We start from the raw sequence: 21,683 nt of genomic DNA, 5'->3' as shown, positions 1-21,683 counted from the left end.
ACAACAAAAATAAAGTTTATTACAGTTTAAATAAAACAATTATATTTCTTTAGGTGTTCAAAATTCGGGCATTAGTGATTGCAGAATACTCGTACCTAAATAGTGCCAGCTTATAATTCTGCGTTATTAATGAACTCTCTAAAATGTCTTTGACCGCGCCTGACATTGGGTACGTACCCAGTGTCACTCACAATTAGACGATTCAAACAAAATCCCAAACCAGACAGAGCTTGCCAAAGAAATTTGTTTGCTATCTTCTGTTTTAGATATTTATCTACGAAAAATGTACATCTTAATTTTAATATCATTAATTCAAACGAGTTACAGAACGCTTAATTTGTCTGAAGAGCAATAACTAAAATTTTTTGTTAACACAGTTGTTCACAAAAATGTAACAGAGCAGTTTGCCAAAGAAATCTCTAAATATTTTTTGTGTTCTCTCTCTCTATTATATGTACGGAGCATATTGCTAAAAAGTTGCCAGTGATTTTAAATACCACTGTATTATTGAAGAGAAGAGATAAATTGACAGGTGTTGTGTAGTTATATCGAGTTGGTATATTCCGTACTCAATGCACTCTATTCACTTGAATTCCTGAAAGGACGAGTAACGAATATTCAGTTGATTAACTCCTCTGTATTGGACCATTCACAGATATTTCGATTGGAAAAAATGTGTCTCCCTTTTGTCTTTTCAAACGGAATAAATGTTTTTATTTCCTTTTCTTTATTGTCATATCAATCGGCATGTACGACTGTAAAAGCGAAATATAGAATACAGATTTGCGCCTGTAATCCCATTGACAAATACCATAAACGTGGGCATTGCGAGGATGGCCGTATTGACGTTTTATACTTTTTCATGCGAAATCTACTGGACGGATTTGTTGAATTCCAAAGGAACAAAAAATTCTTTCTCAAAAAATTCTGTCGTTGATCTGTATAATCATATCTGAATTACTGCTCTTTGACGCTGATAGTGTTATGCCTGCTACAATAATATTTAAAATAATGTTGAATTATATGGGTTGCCTCTTGTACAATATGTTTGCAATAGTATGTATATTACAGCTTTAATAAATTATACCTCTGTATGTAACATAAATGTGTACTTGATACCTTATGAAACCGTTCAATAACAAAGGTTCTAAAAAAATTCTAGAGAGGCTAGGTTTGATATTGGATCGTATTTGTCAATCATTTCGCAACTCTAGTTTAGCTGCCGATATCCGGGCTTTAAAACAGAAAGCTAAAATACTACCGCATTTAATGAAAAGAGTTAAGACTAATTGACTTTTATTGGTAGGCCCGTGTGCAATTCGCAAGGCACCTGATGGATGAAGGCCAATACTTGGAGGCTGTGCCCCACCTTGCTCGCGCAGCCACCGCTGATGAAGTGGCCCATGTTGCTCGCAGGCTGCTCACCCAGGTTAGTATCTTGTATTTGAATTGGTTTATTGTTAATATTTCAGGTTTTCTGGAACGGCAAGATCAGTCGTTGGTTTCAGTCTCATCGAGATTTTAATTTAGATTTTTAAGCCTTAGATTTTAAACTCTGATAGGAGAGGATAATGGATTTAGCATTTGCAACTATGAGTAATTTTATATAAATGACAAAATCCGTTATTAAGGAACAACAAGGAAATAATGATTACCCGATGGTTTACATTAAATTCCTTGCTTTTGCCAGGCGTTTCGTATCAAACATTATTCTCTTTGCCAGGCCCTCCAAGAGTTGTCAAGAACTCGGAACGTCGTCGAGCTGGAAGCCGACATTCGCGAAGAGATTGGCTCCCAAGCCACCTCCAGGTGGCTCCGTGAGCGTGACCTGGAGTGCGTGTATTGCTACGACACGCTGTGCAAACCGGTCACCACGCCTTGCGGCCACACTTTTTGCCATGCTTGCCTGGAAAGGTCTCTGGATTACCGCCTGACGTGCGCCCTCTGCATGCAAACCCTCAACAATATATGTTTCCGAGATGTAAGTATGTTTTGAGTAATGAAATAATACTGTATGTAAAATCGGTGGATCGTGGTCATGGGTGCAACGAGCATAGCAGCAAGCACAAACGCCCGGAAGAAGATCACAAAAAGCTGGCGCTCGCACCATTCATCTGGTTTTTGTGTAGGTTAAGTTACTTCGAGCTTTCAAGTGGAGAAATCCGATTAGGAGTTAAGCAAAAATTAATTAACTAAGAATCTGTTTTCTATTGCATTGGTATCTGACACTTAGTACTTAACCCATTTTATAACTCCGATACAAGCGTAGATTTTAAACCATTTTTCATTACTTTATTTCCATCTCGTATTCTTCTGTTGTCGTAATGCTTCAAAACAAAACAATATTCCATAAAACAAAGTTATGTGTGCTCTTCCTCATATTAAATCTTTGAAGTCACATTCTTAGTTATTTCGGTGTTGTGGCCCGCCTCAGTGAGCTTCTATAAATATGTAGGTATACTTAATGAAAATTCCTTTTATACAATATCAAAAATTTAATTTATTTTTGTTAAAATAGAGCGAAATAGATAACTACTCCGCTTTAATGTTTATTTTGACGGCGGAATAGTATGACGCGAAAACGGGTTCGAATCCCATCAAATTTGTCATTCTGCATTTTGCACATTTGCACACCTGTTACAGGTAAAGCATGTAGATTGTGATATGTTACCACATTGTAAAACCCAATTTAATAAGAATAACATAAATTTATACGCATGTTTAGGAATCTTTCTACAAAACCTTCACTGCACATTTAGGCATCAAAATTGACTTCTGTGATATACTATTTATATATAAGTTGATTAAGGGTTTTACGTCCGCGTTGCTTGATTATCTTTATTATATTGTATTATTGATGTCTCGTCAGTTGTCCATTTCACATTGTCCCATATTTATGTAACACCTTCCAAACACATTTTTTGTGCAAATATTTATTGGTAGTACAATAAAATTGAAGCATTAATTGTATAATAAGTACTCAAAATCAATTGAAGTCTATAATCAATCGAATAAATAAAAGGGCTGCAAAATTGTCTTCCGCCTGGGCAGCCGACACCCCGCTACGCCACGGGCCTATTAATCTTGTATCCCGGCGTACACACATCATACAACGCACTCGCGCCTGTCCGATTGCCCATTCATTGGACTAACACAGTCTGAATCCAGTGAATTATATAGGATTTCGAAAACTGATTCAAATTGATTTATAAATTTATTTGAAGTTATGATGATGCGTGACGCGCTACAAAAGTGAATGTGTCTTCGCAAGTGATAGTTATAGCCACCATCGGTTACCATAACATTTTGGTATGACATCTCAATTTAGAGTTTTATTTCCCCGATTTACACAACTGCATGCGGTGCAAGCTTTGAAAATTAATTATAAATAGTAAGTTCTAAGTCGCGGTATCTTCCTACAGTTCAAATACCACATAGTATTTCTATTATTTTATAGTATTCCAAACTCTATTAACAAACTTCGGTAGCACGGCATAGATCGGCAGGTATATCTTATGTGTACCTATATTTTATCGGCAGGTCCAAATCACGGAATATGTGTGCGCTGCGCTGATGGCTATCGGCGCGATTAAAGCCTCGCTGCCCCCGGACCCCAGCGTCATCCCGATCCTGGCCTGCACCGTTGCTTTCCCGGGGTGTGTTTTTATACTCCAATATATGCTTCCTGGGGCTTCGCTCTTGGGGGAAAATTATTATTTCTGGGGCAAATTCCATATAAGTCCATTTTCATTTTTGATGATTTGATTGAACAGAAATCTTTTTTTTTTATTTGTAAATTATAATGTTAGGTATTTTTTCCAATTTTAGTTTTTTATAACTAAAAGCTTAGGTTTGTCGACTTGTTGTTGTGTTGTGTTTGTCTACTATTGGGCTTTGATGCCTTATCTGAGGTCGTCAATAGCCCTACACATTTTTTTATTATATCCTGTATTCATTTTTTTTTTCAGAATGCCGTGTCCAATTTTCCTATTCAACCCGCGATATTGGTTCATGATCCGCCGCATCCTGGAGTCGGAAACGCGCCAGTTCGGCATGGTGGCTTATCGCAGGGAGGGAAATTACGCGGAATACGGCACGGTAATTTCGCCTTCCTTTACTTAACACGTTTATTTGTTTTGTCCTTCATTGTTTTTTGCAATGTCGTAATTTTTCTATAGGACAACTTGGTTAGCCGCGGTCTTACCTACTGTAAACAAGCATTTAATTTGATTTGATATGAACAGGGGATCCTGTTCATATCTAATCAAATTAAATGTTTCAAGTTCAAATCGAAATCATCAAGTTGATCTGCAGGCGACTGTGCAGCTACAGTATAAATGTCCTGAAAATGTTTTTGTGGTCATTCAATGTTTTATATCCGATTCCAGATTCTGGAACTACGCGACTGCGTCTATCTGCCTGATGGATGCACCATCGTGTCCACCATTGGAATATCCCGCTTCAGAGTCATTGAGAAAGACGTCTGGGATGGGTGAGTGCTTTAGGTCATTAAAATTACTATTCATCGAATTTTCAATCAGTCACTTATACTTTTTATATTTTTTTGTAAAGTGTTTTAATTTTGGTGCAATAAACTGATTTTAAATACTCATGCTGCACTTCTTACAGGTGGTGCGACGTCGTCCGCATACAACCAGTGGTTGACATACCGATTGTCAACAATGAAACCGTGGCTGACCTCCGTCTGCTTGCCCGCCATATTGCTTACAAGGCGGCCATTTGGATCAGCGGCATAAACCCGGTCCTCCGTGCCAACATCCACACGGCTTTCGGACCTATGCCCTACATCGATGCCCATGGAAACTGGTGGAAGGAACCCGACGGTCCCTCCTGGCTGTGGTGGCTCATCTCTATCCTGCCGCTTAAATTGGAGATTAAGGTATGTGATCTCGTTTTGTTGGCTCATACTTGGCTGAGCTATCGTGTTATAATTAAATCAACGTCAGGAGGATGAAAACGATTGCTATATAGCGAATAACTTTTCTCAGATCCTGATCCTGGCAACCGACAGCTTGGTGAAACGCATGCGCGCCGTCCTTCGCACGCTGAACACTTCTCTTGCTCAGCCGCGTCAATGCGTATACGAATCCGCGCTCCTCGATTGGTGGGAGCAGCGGCAATTGTGATTGGGCAGCCGGCGCGCCCCACGCATGCACTTCTTTACCGTCGGGCAGTACTACTACTACACCGTCGTCGCTGTACGGCACAACAACGAAATTCATTTCGCATATTATCTACCATATGTACTACTCTAAATACGTATTCAATAACTAATTGCAGGGTCCTCTATGTGATTGTATACCTACTTACTCAGATGTGCACTTAATGTATCCCCTAGCTTTAACTCTTCTTCTTAAAGTATTCTAAAAGTTAAAAGTGTGTCAAAGACTTCGTAAACCATCATTTTCATACGATTTTGTTTAGCACACGACTTTCTTCTATTGTGATAACTATGAATTTTCGTATTCGAAAGATTCCGCACTGTCTTAGGGTCCACTTTTATATTAAATGTAAGTACTATCCCTATTTGATTGATATACATTTTATATTTACAATTCCTTCTTTCATGCATCAGGGCTCTGCATATTTATTAATTCATGTATTAATTGTAATAGATTACGTAGTCTGATTGTTGAGGGTAAACCCTGTCGCGACTTCATGGAATAACCTCAAGTTCGCTTTAATTAAAAATTTGTCTAGAAAAAGACACTAGGCAGCATTAATCGCGTCTATATAACTAATAGTTACCCTATAATAATATTACGATACTCTAAGAGTTCTTTACTAATTATTTTAATAAGTAATTTTAATCAAGAAATGAGTTGATGAAAAGTGATCTGAGAAACCGTCATTTTATATAACCGTCCCATTTTATCCTTATCAATAAGATAAGGATGGCGATATAAAATATCCATTTGATAGATCACTTGTATGGAGAGTACTAGTACCTGTGTGATTTCGTTTGTCATTTTGTGTTTCGTTTTACAGAACTTCTTAAGTTCAATGTTTAAATTAAAATATTATACATTCCAGCGCTCCCTTTCTATTTCTATATAGTCAATTATTTTTATCTTCATTAAGTACATACCAATTGAGACTGTCATATAATGTTAGATTTATCTAGTTAAGTAGATGTTGCATTTAAAGTGTGTCACCATGTTGGTTGTCTGGCAAGTGGTTATGGTTGTTACTGTTGTTCTTGTATGCCACAAAATTTTAATTGGTATTTGAAAGGATGTGAATTCCATGATTATTTGTCAGGCCCTATTATTGGTATTACAACAGAAAAAACAGAAAATGATTCATAAAGACAGCCAACATTACTTTTAAGATTATATGTTTAAGTCTTTAGAACTACAAGAATTTTCTAATCAATGTACTTTGTGTCGTGTATTCATTAGAATTACGAATATTAACCAATTACACTTTAATATTAAGTGTCGTCATTTTCATTAACATTTAATACATTAAAATATGTAGTTGTAAGTCGTAATAATCGTCTGATTTACTCATCAGTGTTACCGATGTAGTTGTGTAAGTTATCATGAATATGTAATATATATATTTGTTCTTAAAGCTTTATTTAGTTATCTTTAGTTAATATTCCATAGCACAAGTCTCGAACTAACAATGAGCTAGCTCAGTCTCGGTGATTTGCTTTATAATTTTTTTATTTACCTTCAGTGGTTTAAAGGATTAAGATGAGAAAAAAGAAGTATTGCCACTAAAACGGTTGTGACATAGTTCGTCACTCTCGCAAATAGTTATCGCAAAAAAGAATTGGTGATTTTATTGTCATTACTTTTGACTTAATTTTCCCAGTTCATCACATTCGCAACTTGTCATTCTGAAATTATAGTTGAAATGATCGAAACTGCGAAAATTATGCAATAACACATTGTGTCAAAGTTTGAAAGTGACCAATAATTCTTAATTTAAATCATGTGATCTCAATATAATTAATAAGCTGTTAAATAAGATTTAATTATTTGTTTAAGTTCGCTGTGATCGCATATTGTTTCATTTTACTTAGTTTAATAGTTATAATCACTATTTAAACTTAGTCTGGCCACAAATACTGTATGTTGTCTATTTAGCGCCAATTAGTGTTTAACACTATTTGTGATATTAAACTGGGAGAAGGGTTTAAAAAACTTACTGTTAGAGTAATAAAAGTGTTTTTTTGTGACAGTATTTAGGGGTGGACTAGGTATATTCGATGATACTCATTTAGGTATACCTTTATAGTTCATAAGCTTTTATCAAACTTAGGAACCTTAGAATATAGGTTTGTATGATTTAAAAATCAAATTAGATTTGGCTTAATAAAGATTCTACTTCGTAAAATCATTACTTTACAGCTAAAGAGTTGCCGAATTTCAAGGGGTTTTAACTTGGTGATTCCTTAGGTACTTACAATACATGCCTAATTTAAAATCTTTTGTCAGTCTGTAGAACATCAACATTTTGTAACAGTACAGTTAGTACATACATACATATATTGATTGTATTATTATTATCTTGATGTCATATCATAGGATAGGGCATGAATGTATTACATGCATAATTTATATTGTTTGATACAATTAAACGTAGCATACCTACTACATTCTTGCTTTCGAGCTCTCATTGAAACGCATTGTCTTTATAATAATATATTCATTGATGTCAATCGTTGGTTTTATTTAATTAAATTTGTATTGAGATATAAGTAGGTGCATATAAAGAACCCTACGCCAACCGGAAACACGCTATGAAAGTAAAAAACCTAATGAAAGTATGTATCTTTATGGCTATGCTTTACGGTATATAGTAATTAAATCCATTCGCTTCTATTTTTTTAAGTGTGTCGCGTTTTTAGTATCCATACACGTCCTGGTTATCGTCTAAAATCCATATTTTTTTTTTTTCTAATCGTCCGTAAATTTCAATGTCAGTGTCATTTATGAGTTTCCGCAGTGTTACCGATTTAGCACCTTCGAGCTAAACCTAGCGCCTTTTTTGGCCACATCAGTGTCCAGAGTAAGGAGCTTGTAATCAAGAGATTAGAGATTAGATTAGATTTAAGGAGAAGACTAGTCGTGTAACATATATATATATATATATATATATATATATATATATATATATATATATATATAATATAAATTATATATATGTGTATGTATTATATATATATAATATAGTTATACATATATAATTTATTAATATATAAAAATTATTAAATAGCTATAGTAATGTATAACAATACTTACATTTTATTAAACATGCGCGCTCATTTATAGAGTTGCTATGGGGGCCTTGAATTATCTTTAGTGTTTGTTTTTTGCAATCTAGCGCTTTTTGGGGCTATTTCAGCACCTTTTCATTGCAGATAGTTGGCAACAGAACAGTAAATTTTCTATTATTTATTTAGGTGTTGTTGCACTTTCCATTCTGTATCAATATAAATTTATATGCAATATAATTTTTTTTAATCGGAGTTCTTTTTTTTTTAATAAAGATTTTATTTATAAACGGACGTTTTAAAGGTGAAATGAATAGTAAATTGTTTTTGTTCTTTGTCCTCATCGCCTCGCCACAAATCAATACCTACAAAGGATCTATATAAAAATGAAGATAATTTTGCAAAGACATAAAAAAATTATAGGTACCTATATTAACAAAATAACTTGTTTTAATTAAAGTCTTAGAATCAATAGCAGCAATGGTTGTCATAAAGTGGAGATTTCACTGGAAGGATATTTATAGTCGAATCAAGTAAGTCAAAATATATTCACATAATTCTTAATTATTTTTTCGACTAGGTTTAAATTTATAATAATAACAAGAAGTACAGAAAAGGAAACAGCGATCACATGATGTCATTTACATGCTGTTTGAGAGAACAATCTAATCTGGACTATGCTAAGAGAAAAAGAGAGCTTTTATACAAAGAGAATGAATGTTGATTTTTACTAGAAAAGGCCAACAACAAACTAGACTGTGATATGGAAATGGACTGGGGGATTTTTATTAATAAACTGACAGTAAAGTATGTTTCTAATCATGTTAAATTTTAAATTGATTTCAGAACAAATATTGTATGGAAGTATTCAGAAACAACACTAGCAATACGCTCATTAACCTACAATGAACACATGAGTCAAAGTTATGCCATTGATTGTTTACTGGAACCTATATTTTGGTTTGTTGACAACTTTGCCAAATACTTAGGAAAGGTATGTTGAATGTTTATTTTCATTGCATTTAGTGATGCTCAAACTGCTTAGTAAAAATACAATCAACTAGTTGGCTCTGTCAAAGGTGCTATATTGATCATTTAAATTTACAGGTATTTGTGTTCTGTGTGACCATACTGACAATGGCAGTTGTAGCAATAGCATATTGGGTGGGATTACCATACTGGTGGCAGCGATGTCCTTACACTACCACATTCTTAGTGGTGTTTGGAAACTGGCTGCTTCTCAACATAGTGTTTCATTATTACATGGGAGTTGTCACTGAACCGGGATATCCTCCACATGTTAGTATCTTTGTTATATGGAATGAAAGGAAAACATTTATTTGATGTTATTTTTAAACATGGTCTATAATTTATTTCCAGGGAGCCATGATATCAGAAGCTGCTAGCATATGCAAGAAGTGCATATCTCCCAAACCAGCTCGCACCCACCACTGCTCGGTATGTGACCGCTGCATCCTTGCTATGGACCACCATTGCCCGTGGCTCAACAATTGTGTTGGGTATTTCAATGCGAGGCATTTCTACCTCTACATGGCTTACATGGTGGCTGGGGTTGCCTTTGTCATTATTGCTGGACTAGATATTGGTTATCAGGTGCTCTGGGTAAATGATACAGGTAAATAACATAGTAATTTTCTTCTCCTAAATTTGAAGAGTTAACATATGTTGGTGGAGTCATTGGAGCGCCCTCCATTCATATTTTCTGTGCAAAATTTGTAATTTGTTTTTCTTTTATGTGATCAATATATATTATTCCTAGTCTTACCTTCCATAATTTTCCCTTTTAGTTTTAACTATTGTTAGTTCCTATTTAATATACTGTGAGCATCTTGAATTTTCCTGAATAATAATACTGCCTAAATACTGGAAATATGATATATTATTTGATCATTGAGCTTAACTGGTTGTTTTTGTTTTGTTTATATTTATTTTGAATTGATGCTATTCATGCAACATAATAATAGCTCATGAAAACTTTGATAGTAGGTACTGCAGTTAGTCATACATAATACAGTATGAGTTAGTGTCCCGGTTGCCTAAAACTTCAGACGCCAGGCTGGATTCCAGGGGAACTTTAGTTTTTACCGAGATGACTCCAGGATATCCTTCTGTAAACTTTTAAGCGAGATTTGAAGAATATTGGTTGAGTAGATGATGGGTGAAGAAAACAAACAAACAAACTTCCTTTCGGATTTATTTTATAAGTTGGGATTATGGATGACTAGAGGCCGCCCGCGACTTCGTCCGCATGGAAACCCTATCAATCCCGCGGGAACTCTGGGATAAAAAGTAGCCTATGTGTTATTCTGGGTCTTCAGCTACCTACATACCAAATTTCATGGTAATCGGTTCAGTAGTTTTTGCGTGAAAGAGTAACAAACATCCATACAAACTTTACATACATACATACATACATAAATCACGCCTCTTTCCCGGAGGGGTAGGCAGAGACTACCTCTTTCCACTTGCCACGATCTCTGCATACTTCTTTCGCTTCGTCCACATTCATAACTCTCTTCATACAAGCTCGGCGGTTTCGGGTACTTTTGACCTGACCCTTTACCAGGACGTCCTTAATTTGATCAAGATACGTTCGTCTAGGTCTTCCCACTCCGACCTTTCCCTCCACACTCTCCTTGTATATCTGCTTAGTCAACCTGCTTTCATTCATCCTCTCCACATGACCGAACCATCTTAACATACCCTTTTCTATTCCTGTAACTACATCTTCTTTCACATCACAACATTCCCTTATCACGCTGTTCCTTATCCTGTCACTCAATTTCACACCCATCATACTCCTTAACGCTCTCATTTCCACTGCATTTATTCTGCTTTCATGCTTCTTTTGCCATACCCAACTTTCACTCCCATACATTAATGTCGGGACCAACACGCCCCTGTGCACAGCCAGTCGAGCCTTTTTGGATAGTTTCTGACTGCTCATAAAGGCATGCAAAGCTCCATTCACCATGTTCCCCGCGTTCACTCTCCTTTCAATATCACTATCATACTTGCCATCTGATGTAAACTTTGATCCTAGATATACAAACTCTTTCACTTGCTCCACTTTTTCTCCTCCAATCAAAATATTACATGCTGTCATTTCTTTCTCCATTTCAAAAACCAGTGTTTTAGTTTTACTTACGTTCACTTTCATTCCTTTCTCTTTTAAAGCTTCATGCATACAGTTTACCATCTCCTGTAACTCCTCCGCTGATGACGCCAGTATAACCTGATCGTCGGCATAGAGCAGACATTTGACGAGTAACTCATTCATCCTTAATCCACTTTTAGACTCTTTCAAATCTGTCAAACAGCTATCCATAAATAGGTTGAACAGCCACGGTGACGCAACACATCCTTGCCTAACGCCTTTCTCAATCTTAAACCACTCAGTGTGCGCTCCGTTTATCCTGACACAAGCACTCGAATCCTCATATAAGGATTTCAGTGCTCGTATTAAGAGACTGCTCACCCCATGCATAGAAAGTGCTGACCACAATTCATTCCTCTCAACTCTGTCATAGGCCTTTTCCAGATCTACGAATGTGCAATAGACTTTTTGACTCTTGGCCAAAAACTTTTCGGCTATGCACCGCAAGGAAAAGACCTGATCAGTACATCCCATTCCCTTTCGAAATCCCGCTTGAGCATCCCATATTTTGTCATCAGTTTCATTCCTGACTCTATTAATCAATACCTTAGCATACAATTTGCCGACGACGCTAAGCAGGCTTATACCACGATAATTTTTGCAGTCCAGCTGTGACCCTTTTCCTTTGTAAAGTGGCACGATAACAGCCTTACACCAATCTTTTGGTACTCGGCCGCTTCTCCAAAACAAATTGAAAAGGCAGTACAACTGACTAGCTACTACGCCTTTTCCTGCTTTAAGCATCTCGACCGACACTCTATCACACCCAGCAGCCTTTCCCGCTTTCATACTCTTAAGTGCTTCCACAATTTCGAACATTTCAATTTCGCCTTCCATCTCATTCTCTTTTTCTTCGCTATAGCAGAAATCTTTCTTATTTCCTTCCTTTTTTCAAATAAACTTTCAAAATAGTCCTTCCATATCTTTAGTACACATTCTTCTCCTTTCACAACGCTACCATCCTGGCATCTGATCCTAGTCAGCTCTCTGGTTATAGTATTTCCTCGGGCGGACCTTACGGATTTCCAGAATACTTTCAGATTTGACTGAAAGTCTTCTGATAGCCTTTTATCAAAATCCTCTTTATACTCTTCTTTCTTTCTAATCACAGCTTTCTTAACCAAATCTTTCATTTTCTTATATTCCTTACGTGCTTCATTCACATCTTCATCTATAACCTCTTGCATTCTTAAGTTAGCTTTTGCTGCTAACAAATCCAGCCAAGCTTTCTTCTTTAATCGCACAAGTTCTTGCACATCTTTACTCATCCACGCATTTTTGTGATTTTTTCCTTTCCTTCTTCTACTTACACCACACACTTAAACAGCTACTTTCACAATTCTTTCTTTAAATTCCTTCCATCCATCTTCAATATCGCTCATTTCCTCTAAATCTTCAAATTCATCCTTCAGTCTATTAATATACTTCTTACCTACATCCATATCTTGCAAATTTTCTACTTTTACTCTTTCCAAAGCGCTGGTTTGCTCCCTTACCCTGTGCCGCCAGCGATTGAAGATACCCCTTATCCGGGATATCACCAGTAAATGGTCCGAGTCAATGCCAGCACCGCGATATGCACGGGTATCCAGCACTTTGTTCTTCAATCTTTCATCTACAATCACAAAGTCTATCATACTTTTTAAAATACCTTCCACTCTTGTGTAGGTGTGGATCTCTTTATGTTGAAACATTGAGTTCGACACAAAAAGATCCCACTCTAGACAAATTTCTAATACACTTCTTCCATTATCATTCACCTTTTCGTCACCAAACGCACCAAGCACCTTTTCATATCCATCACGCTTTACACCCACCCATCCATTAAAATCACCTAACATAATAATCTTCTCATTTGGCTTGGTAACTTTCAATACTTCTCTTACACTATTCCAGAACTCATACAGATACAAACTTTCGCCTTTATAATAGTACTAGAGGCCGCCCGCGACTTCGTCCGCATGGAAACCCTATCAATCCCGCGGGAACTCTGGGTTTAAAAAGTAGCCTATGTGTTATTCTGGGTCTTCAGCTACCTACATACTAAATTTCATGGTAATCGGTTCAGTAGTTTTTGCGTGAAAGAGTAACAAACATCCATACATCCATACAAACTTTCGCCTTTATAATAGTAGTAGGATAGGATGTTTGATGTTTAGTATTTCACGTATAAAAGATTTTTCGCCTTATAATAATTTGACAAACGCCAGCTTTTTCTTATCAACAGAATATTAAAAACTGACCTTTGCTTCCAGGTGGCATCATTCCCAACAATGATCCAGATTTAATAGGTCATCCTGTACGTGTGAACCAATCAGGTGTGTTGGTGCCCGTCCAGGTGATTGTGGAGTACGATTCGGTGAACTTCCCCCGGGAGCACGACCTCCCCGTGCCCCCCATCACGGAAACCCAGCGGATATCAGCTCACCCGTGGAAAAGAAAAGCCGTCGCCTTCATGGCCGTCACTTGCGTATCCGTACTCTTCGCGTTGGGAACACTAAGTACTATGCACGGAAAGAATATAAGCAGAGGGGAAACCAGTGTGGAAGCACATATAAACGAGACACTCCGGAAGACGCAGAAGTCTTTCAGAAATCCTTACAACTTCGGCAGGAAGAAGAATTGGAAGTTGTTTCTCGGACTAACACAAGGAAGGACATTTTTTAAACATGTTCTATTTCCTTCAAGACACAGGCCCCCTGGGAATGGCTTGACTTGGCATACGGTTCATAATGTGCTAGAAGATTGGCCTTGAACAGGATTGTTTAATTAAATACGTTCCAATTTTGTACTTAAGTGAAAAGTGGAAGTTTTGACTTGTTTAGGAAGTGATATAGATTTATTTGCGATCAAATTGTACATTCATAGTACAATCTACAAAACAATCTAAAAGATGAAGCAATGATTAGTTAATAAGGTAAAATATTTATTTTTGTAAATAGTATGTCAGTGATTGTGTTAGTGAATCAGCTAGTATATTTGCATAATTTTAGGCTAAAAGATGTATAAAAATTATTAGCGACATATGTATTGAGACAAATGAACAGACAGAGCCTTCTTACTCTCACAGTAAATAGTTTATTTTGCGGCATTATAAACTTACACCAGAGGAGGCATTTTAGTAATTTGTCTTAAATTCTTTATACTTACATTCGCGCATTTAGGATAGCAATTGTTAGCAAATAATCCGCAAGCGACTGAACAAAATATTTCTTGGTAGTTACTAGCATTTATCGTAAATAATCTGTGTAAAATGCATTCTTTGTAGCGGGAAAATTATAGTTCATCGGTTTAAACGCAGTTACCGGTGGTTAAGCCCCGGTTATAAGTCAATTTTAGATGCGAGCAATTCCTTATTTGACGATAAGAAATTATCTTAATTTGACGATAAGAAATACCTTGCTACTTCAGTCTAATTATTTTGAACTAAATAGAAGGAATATAAATAAAACAAAATATATTCATAATCAAATTTTATTTAAATTTATTAAACCTAAGACTACAAAATATACATATGTAACGTTACAATTACTACATATTAAACATATTGCACCTTTTTTACTAAATTCAAATAAAAAAAATACTTATAAACATACAGTACAAAAGACTTACGTTACACTTAAAGCGCTACTTCTTGGGCGAAAGAGCGGTATTTTTTATTTAATACACTTTAGTTTTATCATTTTCGGCTTTGCCTACGGGATGTTATTTTACATTTATTAGCGCGTCGCTGAACTTTACTAACTTAACGAAGGCGTTCTTTCTGGAAGCTTGGATCATTATCTATTTCATCTAGCGTTGGTTTTTCTATGGTATTTATTACAGCGTACATAATTGACTGAGCATAGCTAATGATATTCTAACCTATGTTATAAAATATAATCTTACTAGGATATTTGTTTGTAACGCCAGTGATGTGCATTATTGTGATGTAAATTTTTGATTAAAACATGCACATCGCTGTGTTACATATGTATACTAATATGGCACTGTCTTATATGGAATAATGGGTAGACATCATATTTAATGTCACATCTTAAAGTTTAACTGAGGTCCTGACCCGGTATTACGGCCTGCCGTCGTTGAAAGGTCTTTAAAAATTTGTGGAAAATGTTTTTTAGACTTCGGTCCTCAGGATCTACTCCTGAAGACCTAAAAACATTTGAGTCAAAAAATATCTTATATTATTATAAAATTATTTCGAGGCCCATATATATTTATTTACCCTGGCGTTTTTCAACCTATTGAAGTACGGCACGAATACGAATTTATACAAAAACAAACTTTCGTTGGATTTTTTATCCCTAATATAACGGCGAAACAGCATCTTATTAGGTAGGCATGAGAGTGCTTACTGCTTTTGTCGCCTTATACGATTCGTACAGACCTTACCTGTGCGATGTCCTTCGTCCATGTCTTCTTTCCAGTTATGCCTCCCTTAGTTCGCTAATAATTTCCATCATTAAGCCATACAACTAAGCGTAGCCTTTCAGTCTTTTTAAGACTGTTGGCTCTATCTATCTCACAAGGGATATAGACGTGATTTTATGTAGGTATATGTTTTTATGTAAGTCCGCTAATAGCCCACAAAATATACTGCGATAGCGTTGTCTACATTACCTACTGCTACACAACAATACAAGTGAACGCAGATGAGACGTTTGTTAGTTATGATACTGCAGGTTGTCTGAACTGAGCGCCAGGGAAGTAAGCACACTGCGGCGCTGAGGGTTCACGCCAAGGTTCTCCCAATTGATCCACGACAGACGGGCGGTAAGGTCTGAAAACAACAATGTTCTTTAATTTTTTAAATCTCTAGTGTGGATCTCAGATATTCCCGTTGAGCTTTTTATAACAACAAGTAATTGTAGGTGCTTACTATTGTGTCACTATGAACTTTGTGGGACTTTTTTGAACGATTTTGCGATAGAAAAGGAGTCGACGAATTGTGGACGCCCTAGGACCAAAAATTATGTTAATGAACCCGCTAGTAAAATTCCCGCTTTTTTATTTGAAAATTGATGCTGTCCCGTTATAATTGAGATGCGGTCTTGATGAATGAGCGTCAACTGATTGATCCGCGATGAACTTATCATCAAGTTTACTTATTTTTTTATGTTCGTCGTAGTTACCTAGGCAAAAATCTCAAGTTGAATATTGTTTTGAACTCACCGCTTGTGTTCCAGTGCGCGCGATCTGCTTTTATTTCGCCGCGCAGGCATTTTTCTACATATGTAAGTGGATCGTAATCCGCATCTAAGACCTAAAATAAAATACTTTTTATAATTTTCTAAACATGTAAAAGAAAGTGACTATGGCATAGCATCCGAAGTAAACTTTGTTCTATTCACTTAAAAGTTTGGTTCTTTTTATATCCTCAACAATGTACCTATACATTGTGATTATGGGAATAGATACGGGCTCTGCTGACTTTAATGTAAGCTAAAGTGATGTAAATTTTCAATTTGCGTTTCTACTTTTTTACAAGCATTTTCGGGCTTCATCTTAAACTTAAGGGTAGAAAATAAAGCTAATACATAACTGGGTGTCACAGTAATAAACTCTTCGAACTGATAAGGCAAGGTATTTTTATTTCAGATACTTATAATCAAACCTTAACGTATGATTGAATAATTTCTCTAATAGTACAAAATTTAAAAAATAAAATCTAATTGTTTTGTAGCGGAAGTGATAGATTGGGCTGAACCGCGACAAAAGGAAGACGGGGAACCGCGGCTCTCAGGCATAAGCCTAGCCTGGCGGAAGATCTTTGCCTTGGCGGCGGTTGAAACCGAATCATCGCCCCTGCTACAGTTTCCTCACCTCCCTCAGCAGAGCGATGTAGGCGATGGCCAGTCGAAGGGTGTCGATCTTACTGAGTCGCTTCTCATACGGAAACGTCGGCACGTGGACTCGCAGTTCATCGAACGCCGAGTTTATACTGCTAAAGTCACAACGTAATACACACGGTATAGCTACATATTATTGGTATGAGGAATGAAAGAGTGGTTACGCAAAAGAAATCTGAAGGGAATGGTATATTTTCATGAATTGTTTAGCATTTTCATGACAAAAAATAATGTTTTATATACATCTTCGACACTACTGATCCGATTTAGATAAAACTGTTTCCGAGGCAAAGTAGGTAACTAAGTATAGACTAAAATTCATTATGACCTTCATTATACCTTTTATTTAACTATTAATATGTTATCCATATCCATACATACATATGGTCACGTCTATATCCCTTAGACAGAGCCACCAGTCTTGAAAGGACTGAATGGCCACGTTCAGCTATTTTAATGATAGAATTGAGATTCAAATAGTGACAGGTTGCTAAACCATCGCCTAAAAAAGAATCCCTAGTTTGTAAGCCTATCCCTTAGTCGCCTTTTACGACATCCATGGGAAAGAGATGGAGTGGTCCTATTCTTTTTTGTATTGGTGCCGGGAACCACACGGCACCCATCCATACTAATATTATAAAAGGGAAAGTCTGTTTGTTTATCCGTCTTTCACGTCAAAACCACTGAACCGATCTCCATGAAGTTTTGCTTCAATAAAGGTAATAAGGACTACGGAGAAGGACATTGGGTATTTTTCACGCGGTCTGAGCCGCGGCGAATGCTAGTTGAATCACAAGCAAACTATAGGCATGCAAGGAACAACTCCGCAAAATAACGGGTACCCATTGGGGCCGGACCTCAGCATCCGTCGGCGCTCGCGCACGTTGGCCGCCGCGCGTTGCACCCGGTACGGAGACCCGCCACACTGGTACTCGGGCTCCGCTGACGTCTCCAACAGCACGTCTAATAAAAATGGATTAGGTTATGATACCAGATAGCACTTATGTAGTGAAGTCATGAAAGTAATTTCGTAGTGAAGTACTACAAATTGGGCTTCAATATGTCTGGAAAGAAAAATCTGGCTGATTCTCTGGAAAACCAGAATTTCTTTTATGAAAATTTGTGTATGCTACCATTTAGTCGACATTAGGGGTAGCACTAGCAAGCACCTGTCTACTAAAGGAAAAAATGGACAAAACCATACAAATTAGAAAGAGGATTGTTAAAGGGACAAAGCTTTATCGTATGGATAGTTAGTAGCCTACCTGGGTGTAGTTGCCTGCTGTGCTGATGAACGTAAGCTGCTAGCGGAAGTTGCAGCCTACTCCTCGCCGCGGCGTACACGCATGAGGGCAGCTCCGATGTCAACGATGGACTCTCGTCGTCGGAACCATCCGCGTACGCGAACTTCAGGCCTGAGTAGTCTATACGACGGTTCTCACTGCAACAATAAGGAAAATAATTTTGTAATTTGTAAAAAAAGTGGGAAGTTATGGAAATCTTTTTTAAATAAATAATAACAGATCGCACGTAAGTTTTTTAACTATGTGTTTCGCAGGGAGAGTTTGTAATGTAGTTGGTCTCATATTTTTAGTAATCGTGCAGGACGCCAAATAAAAGATCTAAGTTTACGAACCTACCTAGCTCTGTACGCCAAAGTTATGAAAAATAATAAAATACAACACCGCTGAAGCAGGGAGCAGCCCCGTAGGCATTTCTGCAAAGGTTGCGGAGGAACTTTTAGAATGGCCTACGAGACCAACGCGCTTTCATAACTCCGAAAGAGTTTAGCAGGTATGCCTATTTCCCTTTCATTTATGAATATTTTACCTTGCAATTTGTTACTAATCCCAGGGTTATCTGGGAAATCTTCACATATTTACACGGATTTTAGGTATTTTATTCAATTCTTATTGTTAGGATCGCATTTGTGTTGTTTTTACGTTGTTGTTTATCTTCATTCTTTACTTTTTAATTTTTTAGTAACTTTGGTTTCTTTTGTAATAAATTATTTAATTCGATATTAATAAAGACGATCAAAAGGTTATTTTTTATTCCTTGAAAGCATTTGTTGTTCTTTTTATTTTTAGTATCTAGTAGATGCCAGTTTGATTGCACACTTTTATGGTAGGTACTTGGATCAAATCAACCTTAAGAAAACGGGTGATTTAATTATTGGATACCTATCGACAATTCCATTTGATCGATAGCGATAATTCATTTCTTTTTGACACTGTTCTGCGGGAATATGACTTGACTGACTACTGTTAAACGATTTTTTATAATACTTGCTACCCACAAACCCCACTGCCTTTCTCCTTTTTATGTCAGTAGGAAGTTATTTTTTAAATTACAGATAGTTACCTAAATTGTTGCTGGCAATTTAATATAAGTAGTTAGATATACCTACTTCGTACCTAAATAAAATGTAAGTAGGAAAAGTCATTGGTGCATAGCCGAGATGGAATTAGAACCTGATGGTTCTATAAGTACCTAGGTACTTTTTAAACAAAAGTACACTTTGTTTATCTATACATATAATAAAACAGTAAAAATATTTTGTCTGTACATTTAGTATTTTTGACTGAAATGGATAGAGGGACTTATGAATGAATTATAGAACGCAAAAATATTTTCTTTTTTATTTCTTGTCTGTCTGTCTGTCTGTCTGTATGTATGATCACGATTATCTCCGAAAGTACTGAACCGATTTACTTCAAACTTTCACCAATTGCTTTGTTTTAACTCAGAAAAACATTTAAAGTATGTTTCATCAAAATCAGTTCAATAAAAAAAAAGTTATCGACATTTGAATGAACTCAAGGCATGAGTTTGCCAGCAAATAAGTTACGAAATTTAAAATTCAAAGTCATTTATCATTGTACGACAGCTTTATATCTATAATATATAAATATAAGTGAAAATCAGTTTGATATTATAATATTCTGGTTTTGCCGCACATAAAACGCACGTAAAAGGCGACTAAGAATAGGCTTACAAACTTGGGATTCTTTTTTAAGGCGATTAGCGAGCAACCTATCACTATTTGAATCTCAATTCCATAATTAAGCCAAACAGCTGAACGTGGCTATTCAGTCTTTTCAAGCCTATTAGCTCTGTCTACTCCGCACGGGATATAAACGTGACCATATGTATGTATGTATTCTACTTTAATTTCGACACCACTACAACGGCCTCGATGGTCCAGTGGTTGGCGCGTGAGTCTGTGAAGTTGACGGTCTAAGTTCGAGCAAACAAGATATTTTTTATAAAAATATTTTTTTTTGTGTTATTTGAGTATTTATTTTAAAAAACTCAAAATCAAATACTACTTATAATAAAACGGTAAAAATATTTTGTCTGTACATTTAATATTTTGACTGAAACGGATAGAGAATTAATTTTTTACATTTTTTCTCTGTCTGTCTGTATCGGACTGTATGATCTAGATTCAACTCGATATTTACGCGGACCAAGTCGCGGGCAACAGCTAGTCAAAAAATAAAATACGTAGGTACCTTCATTAAGTACCTACGAGTATTAAGGATACAGTTCTTTAAATTTTATGAAGTTATTAAGTACTTACCTAAGTAAGGTAGTTATAGTTACTCGTTTCTTTTAACAAATTTTGTTACTTACAAGTTAAAAGTTCAAAATTCCGTCGGATTCTAAAATGAAAAGTACCCATCTAGTAAATTGAAAACTTGCCTTTCTTAGATTCTATCTTAGGTAATTAATAAAAATCATAAAATATTTATAAATCTTTACCTTTTTAGGTCTATATATCTATTTTGTATTTTTTTTTTTGTATAAATCACTCATTGATAGAAAAATCTCATCCCCATAATTTTCTTTAGTATCCGCTTAAACAATTATGTAGGTAATTGATAAAGAAAAATTAATAACTCATTAGAAATAATTAAAATAATTAAACTCAATAGAAACAAAATATTATAGATATAAATTAGTAAAAATTACCTAAGAGGCGGCGACGTCGATGAATCTGCCAACTGGGCCCTTGCTCCAGACATTTCAACACCACACACTGAAATCAGTTTAACTGTAAGTATCCGTTCTTAACTGCGCAAAATTTGTATGAGTAAACAATTTTATACCATTTGGGGTGCTTACCGCACGGGGGCGAGCGCCAGAGTGGTGTGCGTGACATTTTGCCGCAAAATTCCGCGAACCGCATTATGGACCGTAGGCGTGTTTCTAAAAAGCTTATTTTAGGAAATCTTAGTCCCCGGTGTCGCTGTTTGAGTCTCTGCCGACCCTGCCATGTGGGAGGCGCCTCTGTAAGGTATAAAAGAGGGCGGGGCGACGCGGTGCTGAAATAGAAAACTGCAAACAATATTTTGTTTGGGAAATATTTTATTAAGTACCTATGTCGATATATTTTTATTAA

The 21,683-nt window shown here is 36.3% G+C and overlaps 3 protein-coding genes across 4 annotated transcripts in view; 2 read left to right on the top strand and 1 right to left on the bottom strand.

Annotated features, from left to right (window-relative positions):
- LOC106134047 (LON peptidase N-terminal domain and RING finger protein 3) overlaps positions 1 to 7,693 on the top strand; it is a 41,600-nt gene extending 33,907 nt beyond the window's left edge. For both annotated transcript variants that reach the window (XM_013333999.2, XM_060953517.1), the window contains 7 exons: positions 1,307 to 1,429; positions 1,724 to 1,981; positions 3,541 to 3,656; positions 3,969 to 4,098; positions 4,389 to 4,492; positions 4,630 to 4,900; positions 5,010 to 7,693. In XM_013333999.2, the coding sequence (XP_013189453.1) occupies positions 1,307 to 1,429; positions 1,724 to 1,981; positions 3,541 to 3,656; positions 3,969 to 4,098; positions 4,389 to 4,492; positions 4,630 to 4,900; positions 5,010 to 5,147 (1,140 nt within the window). In that variant the 3' untranslated portion in view covers positions 5,148 to 7,693. The remainder of the gene's footprint in view (positions 1 to 1,306; positions 1,430 to 1,723; positions 1,982 to 3,540; positions 3,657 to 3,968; positions 4,099 to 4,388; positions 4,493 to 4,629; positions 4,901 to 5,009) is intronic.
- A 717-nt stretch (positions 7,694 to 8,410) lies between these two features.
- Positions 8,411 to 17,003, top strand: LOC106141400 (palmitoyltransferase ZDHHC16). The gene is made up of 5 exons (XM_060953631.1): positions 8,411 to 8,781; positions 9,095 to 9,242; positions 9,356 to 9,547; positions 9,629 to 9,884; positions 13,682 to 17,003. The coding sequence occupies exons 1-5, from the start codon at positions 8,729 to 8,731 to the stop codon at positions 14,179 to 14,181; spliced, it is 1,149 nt and encodes a 382-aa protein (XP_060809614.1). The 5' UTR covers positions 8,411 to 8,728; the 3' UTR covers positions 14,182 to 17,003.
- On the bottom strand, positions 16,091 to 21,306 carry LOC106133825 (T-cell acute lymphocytic leukemia protein 1 homolog). Its single transcript, XM_013333659.1, has 6 exons — positions 21,254 to 21,306; positions 18,541 to 18,716; positions 18,118 to 18,238; positions 17,250 to 17,370; positions 16,599 to 16,689; positions 16,091 to 16,206 (listed from the first exon to the last, which is right to left on the bottom strand). Exons 1-6 carry the CDS (start codon positions 21,304 to 21,306, stop codon positions 16,091 to 16,093), a joined length of 678 nt encoding a protein of 225 aa, XP_013189113.1.
- Positions 21,307 to 21,683: the final 377 nt, after the last annotated feature.

This window comes from Amyelois transitella, chromosome Z (genome assembly GCF_032362555.1).
Source record: "Amyelois transitella isolate CPQ chromosome Z, ilAmyTran1.1, whole genome shotgun sequence".
Lineage (NCBI taxonomy): Eukaryota > Metazoa > Arthropoda > Insecta > Lepidoptera > Pyralidae > Amyelois > Amyelois transitella.
Note: the sequence above shows the minus strand (reverse complement) of the source record. Positions and strands in the feature narration are given on the sequence as shown.

Excerpts from the sequence above, each read along its gene's own strand:
- LOC106133825 (XM_013333659.1), bottom strand. The coding sequence starts at position 21,306 with ATGTCTGGAGCAAGGGCCCAGTTGGCAGATTCATCGACGTCGCCGCCT. Across the intron at positions 17,371-18,117 it reads CTGAGGTCCGGCCCCAATGG|CAGTATAAACTCGGCGTTCG; the intron begins GTACCCGTTATT and ends TTGTGACTTTAG. Across the intron at positions 16,690-17,249 it reads ACATCGCTCTGCTGAGGGAG|GTCTTAGATGCGGATTACGA; the intron begins GTGAGGAAACTG and ends ATTTTATTTTAG.
- LOC106141400 (XM_060953631.1), top strand. The coding sequence starts at position 8,729 with ATGGTTGTCATAAAGTGGAGATTTCACTGGAAGGATATTTATAGTCGA. Across the intron at positions 8,782-9,094 it reads GATATTTATAGTCGAATCAA|AACAAATATTGTATGGAAGT; the intron begins GTAAGTCAAAAT and ends AATTGATTTCAG. Across the intron at positions 9,243-9,355 it reads TTGCCAAATACTTAGGAAAG|GTATTTGTGTTCTGTGTGAC; the intron begins GTATGTTGAATG and ends TTAAATTTACAG.